The sequence below is a fragment of the Sinocyclocheilus grahami genome, unplaced genomic scaffold, assembly GCF_001515645.1.
Source record: "Sinocyclocheilus grahami isolate Dianchi unplaced genomic scaffold, SAMN03320097.WGS_v1.1 scaffold646.1, whole genome shotgun sequence".
In the NCBI taxonomy this organism is placed as follows: domain Eukaryota; kingdom Metazoa; phylum Chordata; class Actinopteri; order Cypriniformes; family Cyprinidae; genus Sinocyclocheilus; species Sinocyclocheilus grahami.
The window spans coordinates 2,093,657-2,103,818 of record NW_015505825.1 but is presented as its reverse complement, the minus strand read 5'-3'; the positions used below and the strand labels follow the sequence as shown (position 1 = coordinate 2,103,818).

General features: G+C 39.4%; 1 protein-coding gene across 1 annotated transcript in view; it reads right to left on the bottom strand.

Moving 5' to 3' along the window:
- Positions 1 to 999: 999 nt before the first annotated feature.
- Positions 1,000 to 10,162, bottom strand: part of LOC107558464 (LIM domain-containing protein 1-like) — a 23,088-nt gene continuing 13,925 nt past the window's right edge. The window contains exons 4-7 of the mRNA XM_016242127.1: positions 7,920 to 8,139; positions 3,283 to 3,442; positions 1,992 to 2,058; positions 1,000 to 1,214 (exon numbers count right to left, since the gene is read on the bottom strand). Coding sequence (XP_016097613.1) covers positions 1,000 to 1,214; positions 1,992 to 2,058; positions 3,283 to 3,442; positions 7,920 to 8,139 — 662 coding nt within the window. The remainder of the gene's footprint in view (positions 1,215 to 1,991; positions 2,059 to 3,282; positions 3,443 to 7,919; positions 8,140 to 10,162) is intronic.

Below are 10,162 nucleotides of genomic sequence, written 5' to 3'. Positions count from 1 at the left end.
ATATTTGTAGCAATAGCCAACAATACATTGTATGGGTCAAAATTATACATTTCTCTTTTATGCCAAAAACCATTAGCATATTAAGTAAAGATCATGTTCCTTGAAGATATTTTGTAAATTCCCTACCGTAAATATATCAAAACTTAATGTTTGATTAGTAATATGCATTTCTAAGAACTTAATTTGGACAACTTTAAAGATGATTTTCTCAATATTTAGATGTTTTTGCTCCCTCAGATTCCAGATTTTCAAATAGTTGTATCTCGACCAAATATTGTCCTATCCTAACAAACCATACATCAATGGAAAGCTATTTATTCAGCTTGCGGATGATGTATAATCTCAATTTTAAAAACATTGACTCTTATGACTGGTTTTGTGGTCCAAGGTCACATTTGTAAAAACGGTCTTTGACGTGGAAAAGTGCTTAGCGTCACGTCAGGGTCTGAGCAGAGGTACACACTTTTTCTTGTTGGAGTACTGCAGGTTTTTGGAAATGTAAGATGTTCTTGCAGCTCACTGTTCTAAATTAAAGAATTTGGATGATGACTGGTGATCTTTTACATGTTAATGACATTAATTAGGAGTCGTTTACAAGCAGAGAGCTGAAACCATTCAGTTGCGCGCAAGTTCAAGATCATTTGCGATTCATAGATTTCACTCTTTCATCTGAAAGAGACGCATACGTGTGTTTTCTGTGCATACGTTCATTTTATGAATCACATGTATGCATATTTGAGAGATGATCGTAAGATCAAATTTAGTTTGGTTTCTGCGCAACATTTTATGAACGAGGCCCTATGTGATTTGACTGAAAGTTGTACAACCCTGTTGAAAAAAACAGCATATGCTGGTTAGGTATGTTTTGAAGCATGGCAGCTGGTTTGAGCTGGTCATTAGTCAGTCATGAACTGGTTTAAGCTGGTTATGAGCTGGTCCTAAGCTGGAACTAATTACTTAGGACCAGCACATGACCAGCTGCCATGCTTCAGAACATACTTAACTGGTTTTTGTGTTATGCTGTTTTTTTTCAACAGGGAAGGAGCACACAAAGTCCTTGTTTGCGCTGAAGTACAGCAGCGGCTGGACTGACCTGCCTGCATTCTTCACGAAGCCGACATCAGTGAGTACTGCCTGGCACAGATCGCAGCAGAAACAGTCAGGGTGCCAGCTGCTGTTCATGGCCTTTATTACACGGCCAATGATGAACTCGCCTGGAAACACAGCACATGCAACACACATCACAGATGCTGCAATAATGGCTGAATTCAGTCTCACGGTCTTCAGGATTAAATAAGCAATTGCTGCAGACCAGTGTAAATTTCTGCCAGAACTCTACTGACTTGACAAAGAAATGAAGTTCCAAACGTAGGTTCAGGAGGAGCCTAATCATTCAGTCCTGTCAATCATCATCACGAGCGTGTATAAGCAGCAGTCATGTATGTGCAGTCCCTGCAACGATTCTCCCGAACCCTCCACCTCCCCATCTCCACCTGTATTTCTCTCATTCTGCTCCATGTTGTACCATCACAGGGGGTTCTAAACTGGCGCTTGAGTCTCCGCTTAGGACAGCAAGTCACGTTCTTTTACTGTTAACTCTTAAGACTGGATGGTCAGGTGAACTTGTGAAATACCTTTTTATCTTTTGCTGCCTAATCTATCCCACCCCTTGACAAGTGCCATTGTGACAATGTTATTCACTTCACCCGTCGGTGGTTTTAATGTTGTGGCTGTTCATTGTAAGAATGAAAGTTGAATTTTTTTAATTCATTGTATTCAGTCAGGTTAGTGTCAGTCACATTTGAGCATTTTAGAATAAGAGCCATTAAATTCAACACAATGAGACACTATCTGAACTGACGACTAGGTGATCTCGATGGTTCCTAAACACTGTTAATGATATTTTTACCATAGAACGATGAGTGAAGTGTTTTCACACTGGGCATCGCCAGGATTCATCAGTGTACACTTGATCAGGTTTGTCTACTCACCACACTGGTGACAGCATGGAGCAAACAGCATCTGGAAGTCATGCTCACAGTATTTTCTGTCCTCAAACTGCAAAAGCAAGTGCAGGATACATGTGTCTTAGATTAGCAGCTTATGTCTCCATCATAAAAGTCTCGTGTCTTAGACAATATTTTAATGTCACGACTTATTAATATGTAATTTATTAAGAACATTCTTCATTCTTTCTCTCCTTTCTTTAATCAAAGCATAAAATCCATATAACTAACAAACCTTGTTCCTTAATGACATCATGTAATGTCAGACAGGGATCAATCATTGTGGCCAGATCTCACTAAATAGGTGAGTCATGGAGCATTTGTTGTGGCATTGAATACCTTTAAAATGTTATCCAACTTTGTGGTATCAAAAATCCAGGGTTTGCTCAAACTAAGCAAACTTAGCTGCTTGTAGATTGTGGTACAGTCCTTGATATGATACTATAAACAGGCCAAAAAATGGTTCTAAATCTGCAAATGAACTTGTTGACAACTGATGTCCCATGTTAGGTGACTAGCTGCTATAAAGTGTTCGCTCACACTGATGCAGTGTTCAGGCTTCTGGGCTGGACCATCTCAGAGAAGTAAAATGGAATGAATGAATTTGAAAAAGTCGATAAACAAATGAATTCAAAAGTATCAAAGCTGCTTGCTTAGGACCAGCACATGGCCAGCTTAAACCAGCTCATAACCAGTTTATAACCAGCATATGCTGATTTTTTTCAACAGGGTAGGTCTACCACCATCCTGCAGATTTCAGCTTTAGCCCCAAACAACCACTCCTGAAGCAGCTAATGCTGGGTACACACTAAAATATTTTAGAAATCTAATAAGATCTTCACGATGTGAGAGATGACAAACATGAGGACAAAAAAATCCTAGATTTAACCTTTTGCTCCAATAGTGTGTGGTGTCCTCGGGGTTCCCCATGTTGAATATTTATGATTCGCGATCAGGGCGCCTCCGACGTTCTTCCGAGCAGATTCAGTCCCTCTTAACACACCTCACACCAAAGGAAAATCTGATAAGATAATCTTTACAGCCACCAAGATAATTGGACATTACCTAGGATTGTCGGAAGGGGAGAAATCGGCCCAAAATCAGCCCGATTATCTTGTGGTGTGTACCCAGCATAAGCAGTGTGCTCAGTGTGCTCAGGTTATTGATAATGACAGTCAGGTGTTGGAACTGAAGCTCTCGAGGAGCAGGGCTGGAGATCCCTCCGGCAGGCGATGCAGGACTGTTGGGTTTAGATCTGAGTGGGTACGTGTCTCACCTCATAGAAGAGCCCCTCGAGGAACTGCTGGAAGCACTGCGCACAGACGAAGCACTGCTCATGGTACAGCTCACCATTACAGTTCACCATCTTCTCCGTCGGTGTGAAGCTGGCCTTACAGCGCTCACAGATGGCATTGGCTAACGCATTCGTCATGTTGCTGAGTAGACAAACAAACATTCATCTTATGATTCTGTCACAATGTGGTAATACTATAATGAAGAACATAGATTAGAATCAAAGTGAAGAAATGTTTGCATGGTTGTAACCTTAAGCAGAGGTGTAACCAATGGTGAAGAAAGCTCATTCTGATTCTGACCATCATAAGCATTTGACCTATTACACACTTTATCCTAGCAAGATCAGGCAACTCTTTACAGAACGCTACCGCAGGGCTGGTGAGAACTTCTGTTCAAATCATCAAGACTCACACCTCTTTCCCTCTGATTTTCTTCACATGCGACCCTTGGAGTCAGTACATCGACCCAATGTCAAAGTGACTGACAGATAGGAAACTACAGTAACTGAAAGCAGTGCTGCGTTAAGCCTGTTATATTACATTCATATTCAATAAACTGGTAAGTCAATGTACAATCAAAAAACCTCTCCTGTAAAGACTAAAGCCGTGTCAAACTTGCCAAACATCAAATATGCCGAAATGCTTAAACAAGTAGTTTAAATCCAATAGTTAAATCTCTCAAATCAAGCTGATGCAAACTGTCAAACAGTTCATCCTCTGTTCAAGCATTAATATCCTCAGTCTGTTTTCATGAAGAATCTACACTAATGTTTTCACAGCCTGTGAGGATATGATCAGGGTGTTGGATTCATCTGCTCATTGAATAAAAAATGAATCTCCCATGTGACTAAATATTGGTATACATTTTAGAAAGCATCCAAATACTTCCCCATAAGTACCACAAATCTGAGTTTGTTCACATGTGCCAAGTCAGGGGTGAAATATATTTATAACTCCGTACATGAAGAATTATTCCGTTTGAACGTTCCGTTTAAACCTGCTGAGAAGATGGATTATCCATGGAACAAAAGTCCATTCTCTGAGAGGAACTGCATAACAGCAGCCACCCGTTTAAGAACCCCTTTAAACCCTCTCTGTTCTGAGAGCCTGTTTTTCTCCAACAATATAAGCATGGTATTTCAATATTCATGCTCCTCTGCATGCATGCATGCATGCATACATGTTTCCAAACCCAAAAAACAGAGTGAGAGAAGGAACTTGCGGACTGTCCAATTACAGTAACTGACCAATGAAGCAACACACAATTACAGTTGACGGAGTACAGACAAGCCATTCTCTTTGCACAGTAAAGCACATAAAGTGGATGTAGTACCGTATTGACCCGAATATAAGACGATGTTTTTTTGTTGGAAATACATCTGAAAAAACGCGGTCTTCTTATATTCAGGGTCTAGACTTTGACATGTCAATAATACACCCACAACAATAGGTGACGCCAAATACGCATAAAACGAGTGTGCCATGAAATACGTAATGTAATGCGTGTTGTAAAGATCATGAGTAAAAACAAAAGAGAAAGAAAAGCTTACAGCTGCATGAGTCGTGACTGTCACGTTAGCCTGATGGGACCAAACTCTCTTTGTGATTTTAAAACGTAAGACAGTACCCAGATTTGAAGACTACAGAAAGATTTAACTTCTACTGTTAATAAGATTTTGGTAGGCTACTATTAGATGGATAGCCTAAATGTCCTAATTCAGATGGGCTACCTGTTTTTTTTTTTTTATGGTATAACTCTGTCTGGATTCGTCTGAAAGAAGAAAGTCATATACACCTAGGATGACTTGAGGGTGAGTAATTCATGGGCTAATTTTCATTTTCGGGTGAACTAAACCTTTAATATCCTAATGATTTTTGGCATAAAAAAAAATCGATAATTTTGACCCATACAATGTTTTTTTGGCTATTGCTAAAAATAAACCCAAGCGACTTAAGACTGGTTTTGTGCTCCGGGTCACATATTACTAGATTTGATTCAGATTTCAAATGCTGTTTGGATGCTTTCATTGTCACTAGATTGGTGGAATTCATAACAGTGCATTCAATTGACATTTGAAAACCATTCAATAAAGCATTCCCACTGCAGAAGCAGAAGTCATTTCTGCTGCGCTGCTCAGTCTATATCATGTAAACTACACAACAACAGTTTGAAAGATCAAAGACCATTTTTAATATAACTCTGTCTGGATTCGTCTGAAAGAAGAAAGTCATATACACCTAGGATGACTTGAGGGTGAGTAATTCATGGGCTAATTTTCATTTTCGGGTGAACTAAACCTTTAATATCCTAATGATTTTTGGCATAAAAAAAAATCGATAATTTTGACCCATACAATGTTTTTTTGGCTATTGCTAAAAATATACCCAAGCGACTTAAGACTGGTTTTGTGCTCCGGGGTCACATATTACTAGATTTTATTCAGATTTCAAATGCTGTTTGGATGCTTTCATTGTCACTAGATTGGTGGAATTCATAACATGCATTCAATTGACATTTGAAAACCATTCAATAAAGCATTCCCACTGCAGAAGCAGAAGTCATTTCTGCTGCGCTGCTCAGACTATATCATGTAAACTACACAACACCACACAAATAACACAGGAGTGATGTAAACATTCTGCCGTTCCACTGCTGTATATGTTTGGAATGAAAAGAAGGCCTGATTTCTGGCGCAGACTTTATTTTGAAGGCATCAACACATCCCGTCTGCTGAGATCCTTCCTCACGAGGCAGCATAGATACAGTAGATGAATCCTTCACTGCCTGAGATATCCCACAATCCTGTGCGTGTGCATGAGGTCATGAGAGTGTTAAGCTGCCTAAGAAGTCAGTTTGGGATGTTCCTTCAGATGCACACGTGGACAGCAAGACAACAAGGGACTTGCCTTTCAGATGCAGCCAATAGAAACATGTTCTCATGACAGCACATATAAAATACTGTGGATGAACGTCTGAAACAGTGTGTGCTTTAATATTTTCTGTCTTGTCCTGTTTACTTCCATTTCGAGTGTAACCATGTTTCTTGCTTGATCAAAGATGTGAGAAAAAAGAGTCGATATTGCGCTCTCTGGTAAGTGGGATAATGCTGACAGAGTTTGACGTGTTCTGAACCCAAAGCACTAGTTTAACTGTAGATGTCTCTGTAAGAGTCCCTGTGAATAAAAGCTACTAAATGAATTCTTACGAGTCCACATTACAGAGAATATCATCACAGTTGTTCTTCTATGCATGCATGTGTGTGCGGGATGCTCTTTGTAAAGCTCAGGCATGCCGCAGGAGGAATGTGTGATCTGGTCTCTGGAGAACCACACACTCGACTCACACAGCGGTCAGAGTAAGTGTTAACTAGTCTCAGACGTCACGAAGCTCAACACCCTGTTGAAAAAAACAGCATATGCTGGTTAGGACCAGCTTAAACCAGCATCCCAGCTGCAAAACATACCTAACCAGCATATGCTGTTTTTTTCAACAGGGCAGATCACCCTAGCCTGGAAGACTGCATGTTATGCATTTATCAGTAATAGTTTTGTCTTGTTTAGATTCACAGTTTTGGACTGCTTCTTTAAAAACACGAGTACAGAATGACTAGTGTGCGAAACCATACCTGTGAATGCTCATATCCACATGATTTTCAAAGAAAGACTGTGTGGGACTATTTGTCTAACTGTGCAGTAGTAAATAACCAGAAGAATGGTTATTTGTGCTACAAACCGGTGTTTTTATGATTACAATGTTAATGTAATGCAATAACAAATACCTATTTGCGACATCAAGCAGCATAACATACTGTTTCTATACAGCTATAATAACTGGAAGTGAATGACACTGGAAGCCTGGCACATTCAACTGAAAAATAGCCATGTCGTTCTTACAGTCCATTAAAAATAAGGTTCAAAAGCTCATCTGATTCTTGAATCTACCATTTCCCCAGTTATTGTCCGGGAAGAAAGGCAGGTCGATCAATGGCAGGGCATGTGGTCACCACATATCAGCTTTGAGCTAAGCAAACTATGAGCTTAACTAACTAGCTTTTAACCTTTTAGCAAACTGTGAGCAAGCCTATGAAGCATTCAGCAAATGTTAAACAGTAAATCAATTAGAGCCTTTTACATAACAGAAACATGTCACTGGACATGTATTGCTTTGGCATCAGGTTTCACTAGTGTCTCCAGCCCTCTCTTATTCACAGCTCTTACAGAACGAGACGCTCTAAGTTAGCACAGGAACATGATGCATATCATCATCAGTTTCTCTAAATCACACTGAAAGGACAGAAAACCAGATCACATTATTTACAGAGCTGGTCCATGTCATGAGACATTTACTGTTCTTTACTGATCCATGTAAAACCCAGACATTCATCGAAAATGGACATTAAGACACCTATCGACATTTACATTTAGCAGACGCTATTTATCACACCTTAATCATGCAGTGTGCAGCATTCAAGTATTTATTTACAAGTCCTATGCAGTCAAATATGAGTAGGCTATGATTTTTGTAACTTGAAACATTTAGTAGCATAATAAATACTGTAAGTGAATACTCATATGAACCCAAGAGGAGCTGTTTGCGATGTTTGAGCCGCACACTCACAAGCGCACGTAGAAATCACAGAACTCCTTGTAGACTTTGACGTCGCTGCGTTTGGGAATCTCTGCGTCCTGGAGGCCATTGATGCTCCTCGCTGGACTCTCTTCTTCCATGATGACCACAGAAGTGAGCTCAGCCTCGAGTGTGCGAGCTGTGGCTGTAAGCGTCTCAGAGTCAAGAATAGACCGAGTCCGGTCATCATGTGTCAGACCAGCAGCCTGTCCTGTCCAATACACCACACTCCCTCACTCACTACTAACAACTATAAAACTTGACATTCTTCATAATAAATATTTGGTTAACACAAACCAGTGTTTGCTCTTCCCCCAGACTCTCAGCTTGATTTTCACAATAACTGCACAGTAACCTTCATAAAATGACTTGAATAGCAATAACTAATTAGCATAATGTGTGTTAACCTGGTGTTTAGACATCCTTTGGCAATTTCCTGGGTTCATCACTCCACTTTTTGGTCAGAAAAAGGGAGATTTGCTTGTGTTTGATGATGGTTCTACGCTCTGATTCACAGTTTGCCATGAACAGTGGACACTAAACTGGGTTCCTAACACCAGCAGAGTTGTGGCATTCCTGCTCTACAGCTCTCTGTCTCTATAAATAAAGTTCAGCACATCTCCAAAGCTGGCAGCTGCCTCTGTGGATGAAAACAAGCTGAGCTAAGTTGGGAATTTGGGGCATGGAAGCTCTTGACCTCCGTGAAATATGTCCTTCTGCTCTCTTGTTATTGTGAGCGCCATTAAACTTGCTCATTCTCTCAAAACTGTGCCGTCTGTGCTGGGAAATCTCTTGATGTTTTATTTAAAAAAGTGATTATCCAGACTAAATGGATTTCAGATAACAGTGAACATAAAACTACAGTAACTGTGATGATGAATGGGAACAAATAAAATTAGATAGGAACAAAACAGGAAAACAAGGAGATACAAACTAATGAAACAGAACATAACAGAATCTTCTGTAGGGAGCTGTAGACACATTACTTTTAAAATAAATTCCTTACAATATTGCATTAACTAATACTAATTAAGTAACTAAGTATTGCATTGCAATGCAAGTTATGCATTGTTGGTTATGATTCTCAATCTCTCTTTCAGACCAATAAAGCATTATGCTGAGCTTACTTCTGTTCTCTCTATTTTATCTTTTGCAAGTGTTTGACAAAAAGTGTTTGGCAATGCACAGAGTATCAGTGTGTGGCTGCTGGTTTTCTTAACAGCATGATAAATATACGTTTTATTTAAATTATAAATGAATTATAGAGGCAGTGAGTAAAGAGCACATGTATAATAAGGGAAGTCGTGGCCTAATGGTTAAAGAGTTGGACTCGTAACCCAAAGGTTGCAGGTTTGAGTTTCGTAGAGGCAGGGATTGTAGGTGGGGGGAGTGAATGTACAGTGCTCTCTCCCACCTTCAATACCACGACTGAAGTGCCCTTGAGCAAGGCACTGAACCCCCAACTGCTCCCTGGGGGCAAAAAAAATGGCTGCCCACTGCTGTGTGTGTGCACTTTGGATGGGATACATGCAGAGCACTAATTCTGAGTATGGGTCACCATACTTGGCCACATGTATATTATAAAGTTTTAAAGTCACTTTAAAACTTTATAATCTTCAGTTCAAAGTCTTTGGGTTTTTATCAACACTGTTGGTTATAAAGAAAGGATTCGAGAGTCTGCAGAACTCAGCTCTGAGCTCACACTGAACAAAACACTACATTATCAATATTTCTGGCCCACTGTCAATCTTTCTTTATTAAGTACACACCAGCACCACAAAGTTGGAAGCACAGAATTTTCTAGAATGTGTTTATATCGTGTCGTGTCTGGGTAGATCTTGGAGATGCACAGAACTCAACGCTGTATCAGATGGTGAGGACTGTTCAGTAACTCTTTAGGTTGACAGATTACTGTCTTTATGAGTGAGTTTTTCAATTTTGCTTGTAGAATATTGCTCAAATTAATACTTTACATCATTAACAACACCAAAATTACTTGGTTTAGACATAAACAAATGTTATGAGATCAAGCAGGAAAAAACAGGTGGACTATTAGTTTTGTGCTACACTAAAGACACCTTTTGCACTGCACCTTTTAACAGGTGAGGCACATGAATGAGAATACAAACGTATAGATACAATATATATGTCTTAGATACGTTTTATTTATATATATATATATATATATATATATATATATATATATATATATATATATATATATATATATGCGT